This window comes from Schistocerca nitens, chromosome 3 (assembly GCF_023898315.1).
Source record: "Schistocerca nitens isolate TAMUIC-IGC-003100 chromosome 3, iqSchNite1.1, whole genome shotgun sequence".
NCBI lineage: Eukaryota > Metazoa > Arthropoda > Insecta > Orthoptera > Acrididae > Schistocerca > Schistocerca nitens.
Window position 1 is genome coordinate 927,871,999 of NC_064616.1, and position 26,741 is coordinate 927,898,739.

At 39.4% G+C, this 26,741-nt stretch overlaps 2 protein-coding genes across 6 annotated transcripts in view; one reads left to right on the forward strand and one right to left on the reverse strand.

Moving 5' to 3' along the window:
- Nucleotides 1-26,741, forward strand: part of LOC126248999 (glycogen debranching enzyme) — a 220,039-nt gene that overhangs the window by 175,757 nt on the left and 17,541 nt on the right. For all 5 annotated transcript variants that reach the window (XM_049950579.1, XM_049950582.1, XM_049950583.1 and 2 more), the window contains exons 19-23: nt 2,057-2,235; nt 7,166-7,268; nt 9,459-9,684; nt 16,900-17,047; nt 19,582-19,797. In XM_049950579.1, coding sequence (XP_049806536.1) covers nt 2,057-2,235; nt 7,166-7,268; nt 9,459-9,684; nt 16,900-17,047; nt 19,582-19,797 — 872 coding nt within the window. The remainder of the gene's footprint in view (nt 1-2,056; nt 2,236-7,165; nt 7,269-9,458; nt 9,685-16,899; nt 17,048-19,581; nt 19,798-26,741) is intronic.
- LOC126249000 (uncharacterized) lies at nt 23,863-26,338 on the reverse strand. Its single transcript, XM_049950584.1, has 2 exons — nt 24,315-26,338; nt 23,863-24,082 (listed from the first exon to the last, which is right to left on the reverse strand). Exon 1 carries the CDS (start codon nt 26,081-26,083, stop codon nt 24,329-24,331), a length of 1,755 nt encoding a protein of 584 aa, XP_049806541.1. The 5' UTR covers nt 26,084-26,338; the 3' UTR covers nt 23,863-24,082; nt 24,315-24,328.

The following is a 26,741-nucleotide window of genomic DNA, read 5'->3' on the forward strand; positions in this document are numbered from 1 at the left end:
GAATTGCAGAGATATGAGAAGAACCCAACTGTGTGTGGGTGTGTATTGCTTTGTTGGAAATTGTGAACTGTAAGACCTTTTAATAATGTCATGTAACACAGAGGGTCCTGTACCATATTAGGAGTAAGTTCAGTGATCCTTGGAATCCTGCTGCTGATTAATGACAACCGTATGCATTTTTAGTCCAGGTCATGACTCCAGGAGAGAAACAGTCATTAAACTAATTTTAGTTCTCACAGTTGTACAATCTGTGATAGTGCTAATCCTTTTGGAAAGTAAAGCACCAATCATTGGAAAAGAAGTACATATAAAAACGTTCCCAGGACCCATTATTACTGGAATTAGGGTTTCAATTCATGATGGAGTGTGTGCTGATATGAAATGTGAGTGATACCAGACTGAGCTGTGGAGCAGACGCTTTCCTTATGAGGACAACTCATGAGAGCAATCCATGAATGCTTTATGATCCACTTGAAAGTTTTAGTTTGCCACTTCCTGTATCCTGATTTCTAAACTGTGCAGTTCTCCTGAACCAGCATGTATATTTCATCTGTTGGGAAGCTCTGCATTACTATTTCTTAATGCCACAATAAATGGAGGAGTTATTGTAAATGTAATAATGCATGAAGATTACTGGACTGCTGTTACCTGTGTTAGGTTTCCAAATGCAATAAATGATTGGCAAGGAAGCCAATGTCTCTGCTCATGAGTGCCTCACAGACAAACAGTCTTTCATCTTTCTTCTGTGTCTGGATCACATAAAACTTGTCTGCCATGTATAGTCAAGTAACATTTCCATTTTGAGCAATGAAATCTAACCGTAGTATATGGTTGACTCTTGCATCATCTGTTCAACAGTGTGCATTGAGTAATCTGATGGTATATCTTGCTTGTGATAATTTCAAAATTATGAAGGAATCATTAGATGAATGGAATTTTGTATGGGTGGCATGTAACAGAATAAAGAATGGTTTAAATATACAGAGCAATAAAACATTATGCCCAAAATCTGTTTCCTGTTGTCGGTAATGCTACACAAAGGAGTACATGCATGAGGTCTATGGCACAGCAGACAATAGTGATCAGGGGTGAAGGTAGTGGCATACTTGTTTCAGGCTCTAAATTTGTGCCCTCTTTCAAAATGATTCCCTGAACTTCATTATTGCCATGTGTCTGTCATTTCATGGTGATGTACTTGTGGTCCACTGGCAGTTAATGACATTTATGATTGTATATATCCTACCTCTTCACTGTAGGTAGTTACAAGATATGAAAGCTCACATAAATGAAGAATTCATCCACATTCAAACACTATAACTTCATAATAAGGTGCTCTTTGGCATCATCAAGGTGAAAGTGTAGTGATCTCCTATTTTGTGTTTACCTTCATTTGAAGACCATAAATATCATTGATGTTCATGCAAAGTCCTTTACACAAATATTTAACACAGCCACAGTATGTTGCTCAGCCTGTACAATTGTTTGCAATCCATAATTCTCATATTTTACATTTACAGTTTTCACAATCTTGTTCACATGTGGTTGTTTGCACTACTGTCTCATGTATATGTCAGACATGCCTGTCAGTGAACTTCACTTGATAAAACATATCTCATCAAACTTTTTGTGACTGATGTATTGCTGGTATAATTCACCCAAAGAGAGATTACAGCTCCCACATATTAGTTTTGCATTCATAAATTAGTGAAAATATATTTTTTGTATAAATGTACTTGTTGGGAGGTCATTTATGAGGTGGTACAGTTGTGAAAGGTTTTGATGTAGAATATAGTTCTTTCTGACATTGGCTATATTTTCATTCATGTTTGGTAGAAGTGTGTTTTACACCTCAGAAAAGAGGAAAAGATCAAGATGTTCAGTAACAACTTGATCACAGTAATGACAGTCTTGTGAGTGACTGAGCAACTGCTGATTATGAGACACTGTCTGCTTGTGAAGTAATAGAGGCTTTGTCTGATACTCAGGAATACTGGTAGATGTAACTCTCACTTTGTTAATATTAATGTTATGTTTTCACATGATGTCTTACTTTCAGATTTATTAAGGATGGCTCAACTTTCTTGAGAGGTTTGGCACTAGGGTCTGTACAGTGTGCATCTGTTGTGCACTCGTCACCACTGCCACAGTTATCACCAAATTTAGCACCTCCATTGCCACTAACAAGACTAGACAGTGAAGGAAAAGAAGTGCAGGCTTGTGTAACTCTTTCAGCAGGTATGTTAACAATTGTTATACTTTTGTGTGTTATGATCAAACCAATGTTACTGTAAATAGAATTAAATTTTTAAACCCACTAATTGATATCAAATCTAATCATGGACCTGTCATTTATTTGACTGAAGCTGTCATGAAGGTTGTGGTGAACGGAGGAATATGTTTCCCTCAGATTAAAGTTGTATCAAGTTTCAGACTGTTTCAGTTAATGGCATTAGACCTAATTTTTCTGGAGTGCAAAAGGTCTCAATTTAATTTAATTTAATTGTAAAAATCATAAATAGTATAGAGCTTTGGATCTCTGCCTACCCTTTCCAGCTGTGTGGTTGGATTGAAGAGTTTTTAGCAAACAGAACACAGCATGTTATCAATGGAGAGACGTCTACAGACGTTAAAGTAACCTCTGGCGTGCCACAGGGGAGTGTTATGGGACCATTGCTTTTCACAATATATATAAATGACCTAGTAGATAGTGTCGGAAGTTCCATGCGGCTTTTCGCGGATGATGCTGTAGTATACAGAGAAGTTGCAGCATTAACAAATTGTAGCAAAATGCAGGAAGATCTGCAGTGGATAGGCACTTGGTGCAGGGAGTGGCAACTGACCCGTAACATAGACAAATGTAATGTATTGCGAATACATAGAAAGATAGCGGAACAAACACTGGTAGCAGTTACTTCTGTAAAATATCTGGGAGTATGCGCGTGGAACGATTTGAAGTGGAATGATCATATAAAATTAATTGTTGGTAAGGCGGGTACCAGGTTGAGATTCATTGGGAGAGTCCTTAGAAAATGTAGTCCATCAACAAAGGAGGTGGCTTACAAAACACTCGTTCGACCTATACTTGAGTATTACTCATCAGTGTGGGATCCGTACCAGATCGGGTTGACGGAGGAGATAGAGAAGATGCAAAGAAGAGCGGCGCGTTTCATCACAGGGTTATTTGGTAACCATGATAGTGTTACAGAGATGTTTAGCAAACTCAAGTGGCAGACTCTGCAAGAGAGGCGCTCTGCATCGCGGTGTAGCTTGCTCGCCAGGTTTCGAGAGGGTGCGTTTCTGGATGAGGTATTGAATATATTGCTTCCCCCTACTTATACCTCCCGAGGAGATCACGAATGTAAAATCAGAGAGATGCGAGCACGCACAGAGGCTTTCAGACAGTCGTTCTTCCCACGAACCATACACGACTGGAACAGAAAAGGGAGGTAATGACAGTGGCACATAAAGTGCCCTCCGCCACACACCGTTGGGTGGCTTGCGGAGTATAAATGTAGATGTAGATTTAATGTTTTGGGGCTTTTTTTAACTGCTGTGGAAAATATCAATAAATTTTTGTAAGTAATATTATGCCGTATTGTTTTTTTTTATTCTTTTCTGAACTCTTTAGCAGATCTTCCATCTCTAATAAGATCATCTTCCATGTGATATTACCTCCATATTAAATGCAAAAAGGATGGGGTGAAAGAGAAAGCTGCACAGACTAGGCTTAGAGATACAGGTTGTACACTGAGGTGACAACAATCATGGGATAGCAATATGCACATATACAGATGGCAGTAGTGTCATGTACATGTGGTATAAAAGGGCAGTGCATTGGCAGAGCTGTCATTTGTACTCAGGTTATTCTTGTTTCTGATGTGAGTGATTATGATGGCACATCAGGAATTAACAGAGTTTGAATGCAGAATGGTAGTTGGAGGTAGACACATGAGACATTCCATTTTGGAAATTATTTGGAATTCTGTATTCTGAGATCCACAGTGTCAAGAGTATGGCCAAGAATACGAAATTTCAGGCATCACCTCTTACCACGGGCAATACAGTGGCTGATGGCCTTCACTTAACAACAGAGAGTGATGACGTTTGTGTAGAGTTGTCAGTGCTAATAGACAAAAACGCTGAATGAAATAACCATGGAAATTAGTGAGAGACGTATGACAAACTTACCCATTAGAACAGTGCACCAAAATTTGGCATTAGTGGGGTATTGGAGCAGATGACCCATGTGAGTGCCTTCGCTAACAGTATGACATCACTTGCAGCACCTGTGGTCAGTAATGCTACACAAAGGAGTACATGCATGAAGTCTATGGCACAGCAGACACTAGTGTTCAGTGGTGATGATAGTCACAGCCAACAACTCAGATGATCTTAGTAATCTTGATTTTCTTTATTCAGCATCCATAGAATATGAAAGCATCAACAATTGCCAAGTCCACTGAGAAGTAAAAATTCTGATGCCACGTCTTGTAGGAATGCTGACCAATAACAGTGTTCTTATAGTTGGTCAAAGTTATAAATGTCTTATATGATCTTATTGTATCTGGCAATAGCAAGCAGAAGGCTCACCATTGGTTTAGCTCCATCATTATTGTTTTTTCTAGACACTGTTGCAGTGTCCTTAGGGTTGTCCAGTGTTATGAGAATGCTCACACATTTCATGTTGTATAATGTGGATGCAACCCCATCTCTACACTGAAACTTAAATTGCGTTGCCCCCAGCTTACATTTCTGTTTCATCATTTGAGGAAGCACCACATATCCAGGTCTCACAGTGACAATAGAAGGGATTCAGTTTTTTTGTAGCACTTTCATTAGATGTGCTGTGGTGAAAGAATGATGAAATGCTACCACACTGTTTGTGTGCTGCAAATATCAAATAAGGAGGAGAACAACTTGTTCTCCTACAAGTATGTTAAATGTTGAGTTCAGATTAATACATCATCTGCAACAAGCTCTGAAAAATTACACCAGATGTCAGGTGACACTAGAAATGGTAAGGTGGGTCATTGAGAACAAAGAAAAACTAGGAGTTGGTCAGAGTATAGTTCCCACTGACTAAGAAAGGATTAACACATCTGACGTGCACATCACTGAAGTGGCATGAGCTAGAAAGATTTGCACCAGATTAAGGGCCACACAAAATAATAATTAAAGTTGTACATAGTATGTTGTCTGCTCACTTTTCTGCCATACAAGATTTAATGACTTTAGCTGCAACAATATACAGAATTATCCAGGACAAGGATAAAAAAAATAATCATACACATTTCTGTAATTAAAAGGCTCACCTATCAAAACAGGAAAATTGCACGTAACTTTTAGAATGATAACAGATTATAAGAACACAAACACTTAATAGTAACATCCTTGATGTGTCTTTGCATGAATCAGGCAATAAAATCATTGGAAGTGATCAATACTATTGATGATTGAGCACTTTTCACATGATGCTACGTCACATTCACTGAGGTGACAAAAGCCATGAGATACCTCCTAATATTGTGTCCGACCTCCTTTTGCCCAGTATAGTGCATCAACTCAATGTGGCATGCACTCAACAAGTCATTGGAAGTCCCATGCAGAAATACTGAGCCATGCTGCCTGTATAGCTGTCCATAATTGCAGAAGTGTTGCAGGTGCAGGATTTTGTCATGAGCTGACCTCTCTATTATGTCCCATAAATGTTTGATGGGATTCATGTCAGGCAATCTGAGTGGCCAAATCATTTGCTCAAATTTTCCAGAGTGTTCTTGTTAGCTGGGAACATGGTGTAATGCTATTCATGAAGATTCCATTGTTATTTGGGAACATGAAGTTCATGAATGGTTGCAAAGGATCTCCAATTAGCCAAACATAACCATTTTCAATCAATGATTGGTTCAGTTGGACCACAGGATCCAGTCCCTTCCATGTAATCACTGCTTACACCATTATGGAGCCATCACCAGCTTGCACAGTGCCTTGTTGACAACTTCGATCTATGGCTTCATGGGATCTGCACCACACTTGAATCCTGCCATCAGCTCGTACCAACTGAAATCAGAACTCGTCTGAACAGGTCACAGTTTTTCAGTCATCTAGAGTCCAACTGATATTATTGGTCTGCATTCCTACAAGATGTGGCATCAGAATTTTTACTTCTCAGGGGATTTGGTAATTTTTGATGCTTTCATATTTTATGAATGCTGAATAAAGAAAATCAAGATTACTAAGATCACCTGAGTTGTTGGCTGTGACTTGCAGGACAATTGATTGGTAGCTTTTCATCTCAAAAACAGAAAGGGTGACCACTAAGGCTCGTGTCAAAAACTAAAACAGTACCAGAGAATGCATGACTTGTCCAGTTAGTAATCACATGTCCATCTCAGAACAAACATATAGACATTATCAGTAGGGTTCAATAGAGACAAGAGAACAAGGTATGTGCTATTACTCTAATGTTCCACTTGATATTGCAGCATATTTACATAAATTTCATTGAATTTTTTGTCGTAGAGTTGGTTTTCATCTGAAAAAAGAGGAAATAAAAATTTAGAAAATGAATGAATGAATGGCATTTAATTCAAAATTTTTAATATTCTTGTGTTGCTGGAAAAAGTTGGTCCATGGAAGAGTTAAGCTAAATGAAAATGATTATGGTAATTTTATATACAGTGTAGTATCATGACTGTAATGTGATGATGACACTAGACACAGAAGTGGCTAGGACTATATATTGGCAAATATCTTATGCCTCTCAAATAATCCTAAGGGAGCCAGAAAGCTTTGGTTCCCCACTTGATGAATGAATAACCATCTACAGTGACACGTGTAGAGTACAGTTTTAAACTCTCTGGAGCTTTTCTATGTTTCTTTGTAAACAACTTTCTCTTCATGAGTGAAGAGTGCCAATGTGTTAATGTTACAATAAATTTCAGGTTTAAAATATATCTTCAAAGCTACAAATATAGTCTGTTAACAAAAATTACAATATTCACTGTAATCACCTGAAACTCTTTTATGTGTGTGGATTCTTGTTCTAACAATTCAAGATTTAACTGTAGTTTATTGTGATGATGATATGAAATCAATACTCATGTGGCAGTAAATTCATCAGTTCATGTGTCCATTGAGCATACTAAAGCATGTTTTTTATTTGCAGGTTTACCTCATTTTGCAACTGGTTATGTACGCAACTGGGGCAGAGACACTTTCATTGCACTAAGAGGTCTATTCATCCTAACAGGCAGATACCAAGACGCAAGGTAACTAATGAGAATCATTGTAAACTCTTTTTTCAGTTGATATCATTTAGCTATTCATTCACGCAAATTAGTAATTATTTTTTCTTATAGAAGACAGGACATCGTCTATTAATAATGAAGAGAACTCTGTGACCAGTTGCTCTTTCTTTGCAATGTTACTAGGATAAAAACCGTTCTGGTGACATTATCCTTATTCAGTAGCTCAGAGTGCAAATTTACATGCATAACAGCTGCACGAAATATCAAGCACTAACTTGGAGTACCATGTCCTTGTGCTGTTGTTATAAAAGTTTTATCCCAAGGGAACAGAGTCACTCCACTCCAAATTTCCACAATACATTTAATATGTCTGTTTGCTTTTGGAAATTTGTACTTTAGTCTTCCAAAGGTGAGCACCTCATGTAAAACTGATTTTACTCAACACTGTCTAAAAGAAAACTTTGTGGTGTCAGATTAGGACGCATACAAATTTTGCAGATGACTGTAGTGTTCCACAATAGTAACACTGTAAAATAACATGCAACATGTGCTTCAAGTGATATTCCTGTGGTGGCTGATTAGTTATTGTGGTAAAAAATCTATCTACATTTCCTAAAATATACAGGATTTGAGAAATGAGAAATGCTAACTGGCTATTGTTTGAAATGAAATGCAGGCATTGTAAGATTTCAAAGGAGTCCCTGATTATAAAATTAAATATCTCAAAAACTAAGATCAATAAATGAGTGCAATGAATGGTATGTTTATTGTGAAAGCTGCAAGAATCTTATACAGAAGTTATACAGAGGTCCAGAGCCACCAGGACATACCCGTACAAGCTGTGTGGTGGAGGCCAGACTTTGCAAACCACATTCTAACAGTGGTTGACAATGAAGAATGTTATGTAGGCTCCACCTGTTTCACAGATGAGGCACACTTCCACCTAAATAGAATTATTAACAGATAAAACTGTCAATTTTGGGGTTCCAAAAATCCTCATTTGTGTGAAGTGAAACCACTTATTCTCCCAAATTTACTTTTTGGGCTATGGTATGCTGTGGAGGCATTATTGGTACTTTTTCATGCAATTAACTATCACGAGTGAACATTACATTGCAATTTTGGTGCAATTTGTCACCACACAGTTAGCGTTTGAGGATCAGACAGGCACTGAGTGGTTCATGCAAATCGGGCGAGACCCCACTGCACCAAACAGATGTTTCACTTTCTTGGTGAATACTTCAGGAGTAGAGTCAGTGTTGGTGTATTGCAAATTTACTGGTGCAGGGATGGATTGGCCTCCATATTTGCCCGATCTGACTCCTTGTGATTAGATTTGTAGAGAACATTGAAAGACACTGGAACCATCCACCATGCTGGACAGGCTGGAATCAGCAATCTATGTGACATCTGACTCCATTTCCACTGACACTACAGGATGTGATGGCAAATTTCATTGTTTGTGTGTGCCACCTCTGTACTGCTAGTGGCAGACATTTTGAAAATATGGTGATGTGATTGCAAAATATGCTTCCAGAGGATGAAATTAATTGTGCACACCAATACTCTGTGAGCTGCACAGTGTAAAATGCCATTTGTTAGCACGTTTTTGGACTATTTTGAAACTTCTGTATAAAATTCGTACATCTTTCACAATAAACATACTGTCTGTTGCACTGTATTGATTGGAGTCTTCAAGACACTTAATTTTGAAATCTGGGGCTCCTTCACACTGGACACCCTATTTTAAAAAAAAAAAAAAAAAAAAAAGAAACACACACACACACACACACACACACACACACACATACAAACCTGCACATGCATGTGTTCATGTAAAGCTACTCTTGTCTCCTGACACAACCACCTGATTGGAGCAGGAGCCAGCATCACGAGAGAGAGAGAGAGAGAGAGAGAGAGAGAGAGAGAGAGAGAGAGAGAAGCTCTAGCCATTGACTTTGCCTAAAACCTAAACATTTTTCCATTTTTAGTAAATATTGCTTTGTTACTAGGCATTGTCTCCAGTTTGTGAGCTGTGATCCATCCTCTTTATATTATGTAAAGTACTACTTATAAAATCTTAATACCATTAAATAACTATTTGAAATAAATAATATGTGGGGTGTAAATACTATAGTAGCATTCTAACTGTTACAGTTGTGGATAATTTGAATAATTTCATGAAAATGCTTTTTTCTTGCTCTCTGTTAGGTATCACATTCTTGCTTATGCTGCTTGCTTACGCCATGGACTTATACCTAATCTCTTAGATGGAGGAAGCAAGGCTCGTTTCAATTGTCGTGATGCAGTATGGTGGTGGCTGCATTGCATTCATAGTTATGTTAATGAAGCTCCAGATGGACATAACATTCTTAAAGACAAAGTGTCAAGACTTTTCCCAACAGATGATTCTCCAGCACTCCCTGCTGGTCAAGTTGTAAGTTACAGTTGTATTTCTTTCTTCATTTGTCCTCTCTCCTGTCCACTTCTTATTAAAATTATTTGTGCTCTTCTTTCGGTCTCAGCTGTACAACCTGAATATCTGAAACCAGGACATGTGTTGTTTCTTTGGATTTGTAATTTCTACTAGACTGTGATATTCCTTACAACAATGTGGACATAGCATATATATATGAGTGTGTGTGTGTGTGTGTGTGTGTGTGTGTGTGTGTGTGTGTGTGTGTGTGTGTGTGTGTGTTCTTGTGCATGCATGTTCAGAAATTTCTTATTCTACGTTTTCATAAAGTGACAGCAGGGACTGAAACTCACTAATAGGTCTCCTTTGACCCAGATGGTGTTTACATATGGTCTGGAAATCTTTAGGAAGCATAGGACCTCAGCAGTGTTCCACATGGAACGGTACCTCCACAGAGCTATAAAAAGATATCTTCAAAGCTTATGTACTTCCTTATACAAGTGCAGCAGGTGATGATTTCATATTAAAAGTTGACAGTGCTCAACCACACAAAGCTTGTTTTCAATGGGAAATAATTAAGGGCACAGAGTGGCCAGTTCAACTTGCAGTTTGAATCCTCCAGATGCTCTCAAGAGGCCTGTTTTTACTGACTGTCCTCTTCCCCTCCCCTGACCATTGCTGCGCCAAACAGCATATTTGTAAGAAGAATGATATTCACTTCTTATGAAGCAGTCACACTCAATATTAACAGCACTTGTGTTCTGAAAGAAACCTATATTTCCATTTTGTACATCACAAACATGATCTAAGCTCAAACATAAAGTCTATATCAGGAATTGTTTCATATTTTATTTGTATCACATCATATTTTCTACACTTTACATAAGTTTCATCTCCTTTGACATATAACTTGTGATGTTCCCTTGATATGTACAAGTACTACATGCAGACATTATAATGCATTTAACTGTAATTGCATCCTCAGAATGCTAAAGCCACTTCTTAACAACAGTGTTCCTATTAGCTACATGCTTTGCTGTAAGCAGTGTAGCACGTAACAATAATGGCATAATATTTACAGTGTGCACTACATAGAGTATTGATTCAGCATTTAAAAAGTTATAAATAAATAGGATAATTCATTGAAGTGTTTCTTAAATTTATAAATGTCTTATACAAATCATTGCAATGTTCTCATTTATAATAATACAATACATTTCAATTATTTGTCCAGTTTTTGTAGAATATTTTTAAACTCAATGTATCAGTACTGTATCACAACAAAATTGTAATACACGCTCCAAATATTATGCCATTGTCATTACATACTACACTGCTTATAGCAAAGTGTATAACAAGTAGGAATACTGTTGAAACTTTCCTGGAAGATTAAAACTGTGTGCCAAACTGGGAGTCAGACCTGGGGCTTTTGCCTTATGCAGGCAAGTGCTCTAGTAGTTGAGCTATACAAGCATGACTAATGACCATAATTATCTCTTATGCTGCCTTCCAAACTTCACAGAATTAAATTGAGGTACTGGAGAAAATGAAGCTGTGGGTTGCAGGTCATGAGTAGGACTTATGTAGATTTGTCAATAAGAGCAGTTGCCCACAAAACAAAAAGGTCCCAGGTTCAAGTTCAGGTCCAGCACATAGCTTTAATCTGTCAGGAAAGTTTCAAAATCAGCACACACTCTGCTGCAGAACAAGAATTTATTCCGGAAGAACATTGTTGATAAAAAGGTGGCACTAAAATTCTGAAGAAGCAGACAATTGCAGGTTTATGCCTGGCAATAACTGTACATAGTATTTGTGCAAATCAAGGAGGAACCACAAGTTGTATGTCAAATGAGATAAAACTTACTCAAAGTATAGAACACATCGTGTGGTATGAATAAAATATGAAACGATTCCTGATATAGATTTTATGTTTGAGATTACAACATACTTGTATTGTACAAAATGGACATGACAATTTTTTGTAGCACAAGTCATGTTAATATTGAGTGTGATTGCTTCATTAAAAGTGAATATCATGTTTGTTAAAAATATGCTAATTTAGCATGGAAAGGGTCTGGAGTGGGGAAGAGAACAGTCAATACCAACAAATCTCTTGAGATTATCTTGAGGATCAAGCTGCAGATTGTAATGGCCACTCTTTGCTTTCCACTGAAAACAAGAACTGTGTTTTTAAACACTGTAACATTTTACTATGAAACCATCACCTGCTCCTCTTGTAGAGTGTGTTCAAAAGTCTGGGTACCTATGGAATTCTGAAAATAATAATAAACCACATTTTAGTGGCTTTAACATTAATCAATAATATCTTTAACATGATCTGTGTGCTTTTCAATGCATAATTTGATGCACTTTTCAATATTCAGGTTAAATGGGTGGAACAGGTCTGAATTTCTGTCAATTTTATCGCACTAACTGGGAATGCATTCTGTCAGGTGGTTTAAATTTGTAATCTTCATCGAGTAAAGTTTCTCTTTCAGCATTCCTCAGAAAAAGAAATCAAGTGGAGAAATGAGGGGAATGAGGGGACCACTCCACATGACCTCTTCTCCCAATCCAGTGAGGAAAATTGTCATTCAACCAATCTCTAACAGCTGCAGCAAAATGGGCAGGGGCCCCATCCTACTGAAGCTGGTCTTTGAACTCCCTCACCCAAACACTCAATTTGAGGCATCAGTTTTGTGTCTCAACATGTTCAGATAAGTCTCACCCAGTATATATTCATCAAAGAAGAAAGGTCCTAGCACATGAGCTTTCCACAAACTACACCACACCATCACATTTTGGCAGCCCTACTGTTTAGATGGACTCGTCCAATGTGGATTGCCTTGAGACCAGTATCAAAGATTTTGTCTGTTCACTTTATCACTGACATAAAACACAGTTTCATCACTGAACACCACACAGTCTTTAGTGAAATTCATATTTTCATCCAATTTATCTACAGGCCATTCACACATCTGCATGCATTTATTGAGGTCATCTTCATTTAAGTGGTGCAATATCCATAACTTGTACAGATGAAACCCCTCCTCTGCCAAGATTCTCTGGTGGTTGACCTTTGAACACCCAATTCCGTGGATATCCAACATGGTGATTTCCTTTGGCAAGCATAAACCTCGGCCAAGACAGCCTCTTTTGTTTTGTCTGAAGTCTTTCGTGTTTCTTTAAACTTGGTGATTAATTTCCTGATGGCAGTAAAACAAATAGGTTGATGATGAGGGTGTCAGAGGTTAAATTCTTCTGCAATATTGCAATATGCCCATTCTTCTCATCCACTTAAGAGTACCATTATTAGAATTCCTTGTGCACCCAGACTTTGTGGACACCCTGTATGAACATGTACAAAATCGACAAAGATGTCTTTTCATAGATCCATGTAATCACAGTTAAATGTGGAACAACACAGAGCTGGAAATTCCTGGCAGATTAAAACTGCGTGTCAGATGAGTTTTGAATTTAGGATTTTTGTAAGCGTAGGCTTCCGCGGCCGTTGTCTTCTTCAATAAAATTCTTCAGGGTATCAGACCGCATCGTCATAATGTAAAATGCGCCAACGTTTCGGCCAGCGTTGCAGCTAGCCTTCATCAGGGCCTTACGTTAACTGCTAAATGAACACACTTGGTTCCTTAAATAGCTGCACGAGAAAACCGTGTCGTTGCTTGATTGGCTGTAAAAGGAGGAGGAGGAGGGGTGAAAGGTATGCTTTATTGGTGTTTCCTTTATTATCTGTCATTGGCTGAAATAGCTGTTTTCTATTGGTCTTTATATCAATCCACCCCATTGGAGGAGACGGACGAATAGCGAACAGGTGATGGCTGTGACGTCACACTGTTTCCATGCAGTCCAGAAGCCGGCTGCGGCGTGCCATTGCTTTGTGTGCTCGCGACCACTACTACTGCTCTCCGCGTGTCTGCATGGGCCGCCACGGCTCTGCCGCCGCTCCGTAGCCCTGCTATTGCAGGCAGCCAAGACCTCGGAAGCTTGTACCCGTCCTCTCTATTCATGTTGGCGGGTCTTTTGGCTATTTCTATCGCCTCTCTAATCTTTCTTTTGAAAGTGAGAGGCTGTTTCGCCAGGACGCGGGCTTCTTGAAAAAATATTGGTTTCCCGCACTCGTCTCGGTGTTCCGCCACTGCTGACTTAGTGTGTTGTTTCAGGCGGATATATCTTTCATGTTCCGAGAGCCTTGTGCTAATCGGACGTCCCGTCTCACCTATGTAGACTAATCCACACGCACAACCAATTTCATACACGCCAGTTTTATGAACAAACTGACGGTGTAGCTATGGGCTCACCCCTATCGCCTATCGCAGCAGAAATTTTCATGGGGGCATTTGAGGAATCAGCCCTCCAGTCCGCACCATTACGTCCAAATTGTTGGCTTCGCTATGTCGATGATACTTTCGTCATCTGGCCCCACGGAGAAGAGGAGTTACAGAACTTCCACAAGCACCTTAACCAACAGCATAGGAAAATTCAGTTTACAATGGAAACAGAGAAGAATGGGGTGCTGCCTTTTCTTGACGTGGAAGTTTATCGAAAACCTGATGGTAAACTTGGCCACAAAGTGTACAGGAAACCAACCAATACGGACAGGTACCTTCACGCCTCCTCCCACCATCACCCCACGCAGAAGAAGTCCGCCCTGCACACGCTAACGAAGAGAGCGTACAGGATAAGCGACGAAGAACATCTGAAGACAGAACTTGAACGCCTCAGGTCCATCTTCGGAACTAATGGCTATGGGAAGCAGATGATAGACAGCACCATGTCGACAAGGGAGAAGACTAATAGGGAAGAGGAGAAGGAGGCACAGAGCATTGCTGTGTTACCATATGTACAAGGGGTCACCGAACGTATTGGCAAAATTCTACGAAAAGCCGACATCAAACCAATTTTCCGAAGCAGAAACAAAATATCAGACATGCTTGGTTCTACCAAGGATGCAGTTGACAAACTACACACAGCTGGCGTGTATGAAATTGGTTGTGCGTGTGGATTAGTCTACATAGGTGAGACGGGACGTCCGATTAGCACAAGGCTCTCGGAACATGAAAGATATATCCGCCTGAAACAACACACTAAGTCAGCAGTGGCGGAACACCGAGACGAGTGCGGGAAACCAATATTTTTTCAAGAAGCCCGCGTCCTGGCGAAACAGCCTCTCACTTTCAAAAGAAAGATTAGAGAGGCGATAGAAATAGCCAAAAGACCCGCCAACATGAATAGAGAGGACGGGTACAAGCTTCCGAGGTCTTGGCTGCCTGCAATAGCAGGGCTACGGAGCGGCGGCAGAGCCATGGCGGCCCATGCAGACACGCGGAGAGCAGTAGTAGTGGTCACGAGCACACAAAGCAATGGCACGCCGCAGCCGGCTTCTGGACAGCATGGAAACAGTGTGACGTCACAGCCATCACCTGTTCGCTATTCGTCCGTCTCCTCCAATGGGGTGGATTGATATAAAGACCAATAGAAAACAGCTATTTCAGCCAATGACAGATAATAAAGGAAACACCAATAAAGCATACCTTTCACCCCTCCTCCTCCTCCTTTTACAGCCAATCAAGCAATGACACGGTTTTCTCGTGCAGCTATTTAAGGAACCAAGTGTGTTCATTTAGCAGTTAACGTAAGGCCCTGATGAAGGCTAGCTGCAACGCTGGCCGAAACATTGGCGCATTTTACATTATGACGATGCGGTCTGATACCCTGAAGAATTTTATTGAAGTTTAGGATTTTTGTTGTTCATGGACAAGTGTTCTTCTGACTGAGCTACGAGTCATGACTTATGAAGATTTACTTCCAACAGTACCTATCTCCGACCTTACAAACACAGTTTTAATCTGCCAGGAAGTTTCATATCAGTGCACACTCCACTGCAGAGTGAAAAATTCATTCTTGAAACATCCTTCCCCATCTCCACACTGCCCTTTCTTCCAGGAGTGGCTAGTCCTGCAAATTTCATGGGAGAACTTCTGTGAAGTTTGGAAGGTATGAGAATATGTACTGGCAGAGTTAAAAAAGGATGAGTTGTGAGTCATGCTTGAGTAGTTCAGTAGTTCAGTCAGTTGAGCACTTGCCCATGAAAGACAAAGGTCCTGAGTTTGAGTCACAGTCCTGCACAAAGTTTTAATCTGCCAGGAAGTTCCATATCAATGCACACTCTGCTGCAGAGTGAAAAATTCATTCTGGAAACACGGAGGTCCATGTGGTTTTCTAAAGAGATCACTCCACAAACCAATATTGCCCGGTCCAAAGTATTCCTGTTAATGAGTTTCAGCCTCTGTTGTCACTCTGCAAGCTATACCCTGTAATATATCAATTTATGTGTTGACTTAAAGTCTCTTGTACATATTGACACTCCAGCAGTTAAGTGCTCACTCCTCCAGCGATTGGTAAACAGTACTCTTGTAGCTGATTATCTTGTGCATGTGTGACCTATGTAGAGCACTTATGTGGTATTCGGCAAGATTGGCAGTAGATCGGATTTGATTTTGGTCTTATTGCTAAAAGTGCTTAATGGCAAATACTGGCTGTTCTTGAATGCCTTCTTTAATGTCATTTCTGTTATTTTCCATTAAAATACAAATTAAATCTTCAGAGCCATCTTCTCATTGAGTACATTCAGTATATAAGTAATTAGTGATCAGATCACAGTTTATTGGAAGTTAATCACCTTCTTGTCACGTAAGCAGCCATATTTCTTCATTCATTAAACCCCTGCAGTCTTTATAAAGGAATCTCAGACTGTTTACATTGCTCTCACTTTCTACAATATCACCAGTTTGAATCTTCAAAATTTTAAATTAATTTGAAAATATGAACCCATTACTAACATTTTGTTTTGTTTTGCTTTCAATAATTCTAGTATCCAATACTTTACTTGTTCAATCTTTTATTCTAATTGCATGCTTCTCCCTATAATTAGTATATCAAAACCATTGCAAGCTTTGATACCTACCTACATTTGTGAGGATGGTTGTTCAGATCCCTATTTGGCAATCCAGATTTAGGTTTTCCATGATTTTGCTAAATCTCGTAAGGCAACTGCCAGGACAATTCCTTTATAAAAGACTGGGATGATTTCCTTTCCCAGTTCAAACCTATGAACTATCCCTAATTGCTTTTTCACCAACAGGTCATCTCAAACTGGCAATATAAAAGTATTAAAATAAGGAACTACTGAAAAATAACTTGCTTTTTCCTTATTTTTAGGATCAGCCTCTCCATGATGTCATGCAAGAGGCACTAAGTGTTCATTTCCAAGGCCTTTGCTTCCGAGAGCGTAATGCTGGTCGAAGTATTGATGCACATATGACTGACAAAGGCTTTAACAATCAAATAGGTGTACATCCAGAAACAGGTATGCTATTGAAGGAAACGGCCCATTTCTTTTATAACAGACTAACATATTCAATACTCAGGACGAAATATCTTTTTACTGAACTTCTGCTAATATACGTATTTATGTTTTTATTGGGTACTTTGCTGTTATCTTAAACTCACTGAACAAAGTAGTAGTCACCTGACTGTAAAAGAGCACACTGGTCATTTTGGAGCACTGTAGATAATGTTGAACTGGCACCTGGTGGTCATGTGACTGTCCACCACTGACATAAGTCATGGCATTGAAGTGGTGTGTATCTGCCAGTCCATTCTATGGAATCAACACAGTAAGACTGGTTGACATGTAGATGTGACATAATGGCTAACATGTTTACATGTTTGGACATGTCCATGACCACACCACGACTGTTGCCCAATTAGTTGGTGTGTCAATGAAGGCTGTTCATCATGGCTACAATAAATGGTGTATCGCTTGTGGCCATGTAGCATGGCGTAAGAACAATGATTATACAGAGAACATAACTGACAGGGATCAGAGGCAAGTGGTGCACCTCGTTAATGACACTTGGTTTCAGTCCTGACTAGAATTGCTACTATAAGTGAATGCAAGCCCATGTCAACCAGTTTCCAAGTGAACATTATGAAACAAACTGCCTGTAATAGACATGGAGTCTGACACCATGCAAAAGTCAACTGCTCACAGCAGCGCATAAACCTGCAAGCCTTCAGTGGGCCAAACGACACAGAAACTAGACAGTAGCTGGCTGGAGGCATGTAGTGCGGTCCAGTGAGTTGCAATTTTGGCTCTTTTCAAATGAAGCAAGGCATCAAGTACATCAATAGCCCACCCATAGTGGGTGAAGGTGGTTTTATGATGTTTGGTTTTTTTTTTTTTTTTTTTTTTTTTTTTTTTTTTTTTTTTTTTTCATACAATGACTTGGACACATTTATTCATGCTACCATTGAACATGAACCAGGATGTTTACTTCAGTACTTTCAGTGACCCTTTATTCTATATCTTCATGATTAGTATGCTGTGGGTATGCCTGTCTTCTAACATGACAACAGCTATGTTCATAGGTATACACACATATGTTACTGTTTTGACAAACACTCAGCACACTATCATGCCTTGACTGGCCTACCTTAATCCTATAGAAAATGACTGGGACTATTTCTATCAGCAAGTGAAACATAGCAATTGAAAACCACACAATTTGGTAGCTCTCTGGGATCTAACTTTCAGTGAGTGGCTTCAGATGGATATGGCACATCTGAAGAAACTGGTAGACATTCTTACTTGCCAGATTAATGCCATTATCAAGGCTAGACTTAATGTTTCTGGTATTAGCATGACATATCTTTGGCATGAATAATTTATTGTGTGGTGGGTTATGTTTCTCTGTTGATGTATTCTGTGTCTGCATGGCATCTACTGACTTACAAATCTTCGTTATAAATAACTACGTAATGTGCAATTGACATATTTATCAAATTATTAATCTCTAGTTCAGCTTTCACAGAAAGGATTATTGTTATTCACTACATGTGGCATAATTTTTTCTGCCACTGCAATCATAAGTGGTCAACACACAAAAATCTACACACACCAAAGGCAGCATGAATCACGTTGAATATGACCACTATATTAATGATTTTGCATGTATATATGACAACAATTCTGTTACCTGTCCAACATTTTATAAAATTGTTGATTCTTGCTTAAGTCCTCTAGTTGACTACGGAAAAGTGTCTGTGGTTTACTTGCTGCTGAAAAATATATATCAAAGAAATGACAAGCTCATGCAAATGTTTAAAGCATGGTAAACCTCTGCGTTGACAAATAGTAATAAAATATAATGGCCTTCAGTGAATACATGCACGACACCTTGTTGAAAAATGGACATCATCACAAGTTTCTTGTGTCGACCATTTTCACAGCAGCTGTATTTAAATTACAGTAGTTAATAAAATAAAACAAAATAAAAACACGTTTTGGTTGCTGCACATTAAGTTTTTTTATTTATCTTGTGCACCTGGATGTGTTTTGCCTTAGTTACATGGCATCTTCATTAGGTGTCAGATCAATATCTAATTCATTATTTTTAAGTCAAATAGCTTTATCTCAGGTGGAGAACTGGTTGAAAGTTTGCTGTTTTCCTTTTGGTCACTGTCTTCAGCATGTAGCACTTTAACTGCCAGTTTCTGTGTGCGTTACATTTCTCCACGCTCTTGTACCCTGGCATTAGGGTAACAAGGAAGGTGACACTGTGGTTGAGGCACTGGACTCACCTTCAGGAGGATTAGAGTTCACATTGCAATATGGACATCTGCAAAGTTTTCTGTCATTTCCCTACATCACATAAGGCAAATTTCAAGGTGGGTCCTTTGAAAATGACAGGAACAATTACCTTCCCATCCTTTCCCCACCACGCACTGATAACATTGCATCACTGGGCTGTGAAGCCCAACCATGTATCAGCTTGTGAAGTGTGACTGAAAATATGCTTGCAGTTGTTATGTTTATGTAATCTGATAATTGTTTTACAGGTTTTGTCTTTGGAGGAAACTCATACAACTGTGGGACATGGATGGACAAAATGGGTTCCAGTGATAAGGCTGGCAACAGGGGGAAACCAGCAACCCCACGTGATGGAAGTGCTGTAGAAATTGTAGCACTGTGTAAATCAACCTTAAGGTGGCTTGCAAGTCTTCATGAACAGGGACGTTTCCCATACAGCAGTGTACAACGGAGTAGCAAGAATGGTATGGTTTAACTATTTTTTTCTGTGTTATAATTACTGTAAGAAACATCTGAAACACAAATAATGACTAAAGAGCCATAACATGAAGATTATCCTGTCAGTAGTTTCTGTAGCCACATTTTGCAGCTACTGTTCACAATGGCATGGATCTACAAGTCCTTGTTGTAAGTACAAAGACAGATGGAAACAGATATCCACATATACACTCCTGGAAATTGAAATAAGAACACTGAGAATTCATTGTCCCAGGAAGGGGAAACTTTATTGACACATTCCTGGGTTCAGATACATCACATGATCACACTGACAGAACCACAGGCACATAGACACAGGCAACAGAGCATGCACAATGTCGGCACTAGTACAGTGTATATCCACCTTTCGCAGCAATGCAGGCTGCTATTCTCCCATGGAGACGATCGTAGAGATGCTGGATGTAGTCCTGTGGAATGACTTGCCATGCCATTTCCACCTGGCGCCTCAGTTGGACCAGCGTTCGTGCTGGACGTGCAGACCGGGTGAGACGACGCTTCATCCGGTCCCAAACATGCTCAATGGGGGACAGATCCGGAGATCTTGCTGGCCAGGGTAGTTGACTTACACCTTCTAGAGCACGTTGGGTGGCACGGGATACATGCGGACGTGCATTGTCCTGTTGGAACAGCAAGTTCCCTTGCCGGTCTAGGAATGGTAGAACGATGGGTTCGATGACGGTTTGGATGTACCGTGCACTATTCAGTGTCCCCTCGACGATCACCAGTGGTGTACGGCCAGTGTAGGAGATCGCTCCCCACACCATGATGCCGGGTGTTGGCCCTGTGTGCCTTGGTCGTATGCAGTCCTGATTCTGGCGCTCACCTGCACGGCGCCAAACACGCATACGACCATCATTGGCACCAAGGCAGAAGCGACTCTCATCGTTGAAGACGACACGTCTCCATTCGTCCCTCCATTCACGCCTGTCGCGACACCACTGGAGGCGGGCTGCACGATGTTGGGGCGTGAGCGGAAGACGGCCTAACGGTGTGCGGGACCGTAGCCCAGCTTCATGGAGACGGTTGCGAATGGTCCTCGCCGATACCCCAGGAGCAACAGTGTCCCTAATTTGCTGGGAAGTGGCGGTGCGGTCCCCTACGGCAGTGCGTAGGATCCTACGGTCTTGGCGTGCATCCGTGCGTCGCTGCGGTCCGGTCCCAGGTCGACGGGCATGTGCACCTTCCGCCGACCACTGGCGACAACATCGATGTACTGTGGAGACCTCACGCTCCACGTGTTGAGCAATTCGGCGGTACGTCCACCCGGCCTCCCGCATGCCCACTATACGCCCTCGCTCAAAGTCCGTCAACTGCACATACGGTTCACGTCCACGCTGTCGCGGCATGCTACCAGTGTTAAAGACTGCGATGGAACTCCGTATGCCACGGCAAACTGGCTGACACTGACGGCGGCGGTGCACAAATGCTGCACAGCTAGCGCCATTCGACGGCCAACACCGCGGTTCCTGGTGTGTCCGCTGTGCCATGCGTGTGATCATTGCTTGTACAGCCCTCTCGCAGTGTCCGGAGCAAGTATGGTGGGTCTGACACACCGGTGTTAATGTGTTCTTTTTTCCATTTCCAGGAGTGTAGATAAGGATTTCTTTTGGAGAATCTCTGAGATGACACTCTGCATCAGTTTGACACAGTTGATATTTGGCAGACTTTGAGACTAGAAAGCCAATTGTAATGTATCATTTTGAACTCCTGAAAGCAACAGAAAAGGTCTTGACCTTGGGGATTGGATCATTGTCTTGCTGAGAAATGCAATTTTCTGTGGAAAAGACATCAACCATGCAGTTATATAAATGTTCAACAATAATGTTGGTGAAATCCTTTATTTTGCTGTCTTGATTGCATTTAAATGCAATAATGGGCCACTTTTTATATTCAAATTTTTATTTACATGTGATCAAGACTGTAAAATAAAAGTTTTCATTGTTGAACGATCACTACAGTCTCACAACAGTATTATGTCATCATTTATTGAATAATAATTGTATAGTCCACAGCTTCACCAAAGAACTGAGGGTAGCTTAAGTGAACGTTCCGCATATCATTGCACAGCAACCACATGCATCATTTAAGCCATATTTCAAGGAAGCATTCAGCCAGAAGACTGCATTCGTAACCTACCAAATAGCATGTATGATTCATCCGACAATGCAATACATTGCCGTTGTTCCATCGCCTTTTATTATTCTGACTCACCATTTCACTTGTCTGTTGTAGCTGAACATCAATGTTTTAGCAGGTCTACTATGGTTTTTCCAGTTTGTTTTCATTAATAGGCACATCTAAGAACTTAAAATTTTCTACCCTGTTTATCCTTTTGTGCTGGTATATTAAATTAATAGGAGGTGAGATGTTATTGACAGTACAAAACAGGATGAACAGCATTGTTTCAAAGTTTGAAACAGCCTATTTGTGCAAAACCATTCAGTAACTTTCACAAAATTTACTACTTTCTCGGTTGATGCTTCTTTGTTTAGATTCACAGTAATGCTTGTATAATCTGGAAACAGGACTAATTCTTCCTCCTGATTAAAATAAAATGGCACGTAGTTAACATAAAGCTAGAACACTAGTGGGTCAAGCTCTAACTGTGCAGATGATGTGACATCCCTCTTTCTGTTACTCAAACAGCCTAGAGTAACTCCTTGCATTCTGTTTCTAAAATAACCAATAAACCAGGGATTTACTGAACTACATATTCCATAAAAACTTAACTTCTCTAATAGAATATTATGACTGATAGAATCAAATGCCTTTGATAAGTCACAGAAGATCCCAGTTGGTGATGTTTTACCATTCAAACATTTTATCATGTGGTCAGTAAATGTTTAAACTGCTTACTCAATAGAAGGCCCTTTTGGAACACAAACTGTAACTGGCTAAGTATCCCAGTACTACACAGGTGGGTGACACCTCTGGAGTACATTACATTTTTAAAACCTTAAGATACTTATATAAGGAGTGACACTTGCAATAGTTACTGATGTCTGTGGAGTTGCTTTTTTTATAGAGAGGCATAACAATGACATATTTCAATCTTTCTGGGGAAACCCTGGGTTAATGATGTTTTATGTCTGTGATTAAGAACATTACATATTATAGGGCCACAACTTTTTAATGTCTTATTGGACATATTATCTTCTCCATATGAACTTTTTCTTTTTAAAGTCATGATTTTCTTCCTTATTTCAGATGATGATGTAAGATTAATTTTTATTTCACCAAATGTCCTCTGTATTGCTTCTTCAGTGTACTGTTTTGCTTTCCCTTCTGAACTATTCACATCAGTTTCCTCATCTGCTACACATGAAATAGTGTCATCTTGAATGGCTTCTTTCCCTATCTGAAACAGGAGCAAAAATATTCAGTCAGATTTTGATAAGATTTCAAAGTGATTCAAAGATTGGTAACATGCCAAAATGTTCAAAAATGTAAAATTTACATGTTACAATACAAAAAAAACATAGTATCCTATGACTATAATATCAACAATTCACAGTTGCAATTAGTCAATTCATATAAATACCTGGGTGTAACACTTTGTATGAATATGAAAGGGAACAATCACAAAGGCTCAGCTGTAGGTAAAGTAGGTGGCAGACTTCAGTTTATAGGTAGAATGTTAGAGAAATGCAACCAGTCTGCTAAAGAAATTGCTTACAAATAACTCTTCTGACCCATCCTAGAATATTGCTCAAGTTTGTGAGACCCATACCAAATAGGGCTATCAGGGGACTCTGAATGTATAGAGAGGAGGACAGTAAAAATAGCCACAAGTTTGTTTGAACCATAAGAGAATGTCAAAGAAATGCTGAAGAAACGGGCAGACTCTTGAAGACAGATGTAAACTGTCCTGGGAATTTTACTTACAAAGTTTCAAGAACCAGCTTTAAATAATGACTTAAGGGGGGACGTACACGAAACTGCAGTAATTTTAAAAGTATTTTATAAAACTCTAATTTTTTAAGATAATCAATCCAAATTTGGTACAGTTATTAAGAAATGTTATGCGCATATGAACCTAAATTTTCATTTTTATTGACCTTTTACATCTTTAATTATTAACAATTAATTTTTTTTCAACAATGTAATTACAAATGTTCCTTTTTTGAGAAAACTGTGAGAGCAATGTTAATGAATTTTTGTACACACTTTCATACCAAATAATTACAAAACTCTGTGGAGCAGAATTTTTATATCTTCTTTTGTTCAGTTTTTACGGGTCTCCCAATTTCCCTGAAAAATAATATATCAAATTTAAGGAATATTTTCTACCATAAATACCTTACTATTTTATTAAATGAAAATTCCTTCCACAGAATTTTTCACTATAGTACTGACTAGTCATATACCAAATTTCACTTCTCTACCTTTTGTGGTTTTTGAGAAAAAGGTACATAAAGTTATAAAAATGTAAGTTACGGGAAAACTGAATCAATGATTTGATAGTGTTTGTATTAGGTCTTACCGTCTCTGTGTGAACTAGTGCAAGCCATATGCATACTCCTCTTCATCTGCAAGCAGTCTCTTCTTTGCTTGTCTTCTTTGGTTAACCTGCTGTTCAATTTTATTGGCTGTAATATCAGCCGCAGCAACTCTTTTGTCATCGATGTCCTTCAATATTGAATAGGTGAAAGCTCCTGGATGAAATCCTAGCCTCTGTAGAGTTTTTATTCTTCCAAGATTACCATTGTTAAAAACTAAACAAGCATCATATGCAGCAATTTCAACAATAATTGTTGAAACAAATGTTGTTTTTGGGCAACGTTTCCAAATCAGTGAGTTGTAACTTTCATTAGGGTTTTGTGTCTTTCCATGCACACACTTTCGTAGGAGGTCTGGCTCTGCTAAACACCTAAATGTTGGTTTTATAGCACTTAAAACAGCCACAGGTAAACTGTGCTTGTGTGAATAGTTCATGCCATCACGCTCAGCCTGCTTGAATTTGCACCACGATATGTCACACAAATTATGTACAGGTTTGTCATCTGTGGATAGTTTATGAAAATAAATAGACCACACAGCCTTCTGCATGTTATTCAAATTTCCACTGTTGTCCCTTATTGCCTTGCCATAGTACACTTGTAAAGAATGAATTTCTTTGTCTGTGAGTCTGTTGGGACCACCTAAAAGTTTTCCATCCTCAAGTTTCCTGCCCTTCAATTCACGTTTCAATTTTAAAAGTCTGCCTCCCATTCGTTTTTGCACATGTCCAACACATTCCAACTTTTCTATAGCACAATGGGGACCATAAGGTTCACTTTCCAAAACAGTTTTGAAGGAGCTGGAGTCACCATCACCAAGGTATTTTGTGTATCTAACACCGTACTTTTCCACACTTCGATGGAACATAAGTTTCATAGCTGCAGGTTCCATTCCACCACTAGAACCAGAATAATTTCTACAGCACACTTTCTTGTGTTCAACCTGCCACTTATTTTCTTCCACTTCACCAGCTCTCTTTCCGAGTACACAGCTATAGCAATATTTGCTCATTACCTGAACGTCAAGAATTTTTCCAGTATCAACACTAATGACAGATGATACTCCATACAGTGATGTATGTCCACGCTTCATCCACGTTCCATCACATGACACACACAAATCGGTGTCTGGCGTGTTATCTGCTTCTGTCTTTAGTTCACTATTCATCTTCACAGCTTCCTTTGCAGAGGACTTCAAGTTTTCTTCCACTTCCTCTTGAAGAGCACTTAGCAGTGTTTTATTTCCAGTGGTGTACCTAGCACTTGGTTGTGGCATGTTCATGATCCCACAAAACAGTCTGGTACCTTCCCTGCCTATGCCCAAACATCTCATGCCATATATTAAACGCATATTTGCTTCATATATCCGGTTACTTGATGCCGAAGTTCTAAAAGCAGTGTCTGAATGACAGCTTTCACAAGTAAGATGCAACATACACACTATTCCAATTCTGTTTTCTTCGTCATATAATCTCAAACTTTTTGCACCACAGTCAGCACATACACAAGCAGATGATATAATATCAGATAGTATTTTCAAATCAATAAGCCTAAAACCACTAGTAGCTTGAGTGTCTGAGCCACAATCATCAAGTGATTGACAGCTGTCAATTTTCCTTCTCGAAGCACTCGCTTTCTTGGTTGAAGTATCGTTTCCATTTGTTATTATGGGGCTGGTTTTCAAGTTGTCTTTACTACATCGAGAAGCTTGACACTTTCTAACCTTTTTAAACACCTTACTAGAACGCGGCATGCTGCAAAATATAATAACAAGTCTACTTACAACTTTCGTAAAAATGTATTCCAAACAAACACTCGTAAACAAACGCTATAAATCAAAGAATATAAAACCAGCGGCAGAGATATTATTCCACAGCCTTCTTGATGTAGTACACAAACGTTCCCTGCATTGTGACTGCACAAAACTGGAAAAAAACGCAGTATAAATAGATATACGAGAGGATGAAGACCAAGATGGGGGGGCGTCGCCCTGTGCAAGCTATTACAAATTATTATTTTTTTCCCCCTTAGAAGCGGAATTGGAACGTAATATTTGGTAATTGAAATTTCAATACCATGTAGTAAATGAAGAGCCAATAAAATTTTTTTCACAAATTTGGTCATTTTCATGTACGTCCCCCCTTAAGGCATATACTACAGCCATCCATGTATCACTCTCATAGGGATGTTAAGACAAGATTAGATTAATTAGAACCATTCTTGCCACACTTCACATGTAAATGGATTTGGGAAACTGGTACCCTCTGACATGCACTTCACAGTGGTTTGCAGAATATAGATGTAGATATTCCATGGTTATTGATATAAATTAATGCCACAGCATGTGAACATTTGCTGAACCTCATCCCAATTAGTGTGCCACACGTTTCCTTTATAGAAAAAATGCACCT

Excerpts from the sequence above, each read along its gene's own strand:
- LOC126249000 (XM_049950584.1), bottom strand. The coding sequence starts at position 26,083 with ATGCCGCGTTCTAGTAAGGTGTTTAAAAAGGTTAGAAAGTGTCAAGCT.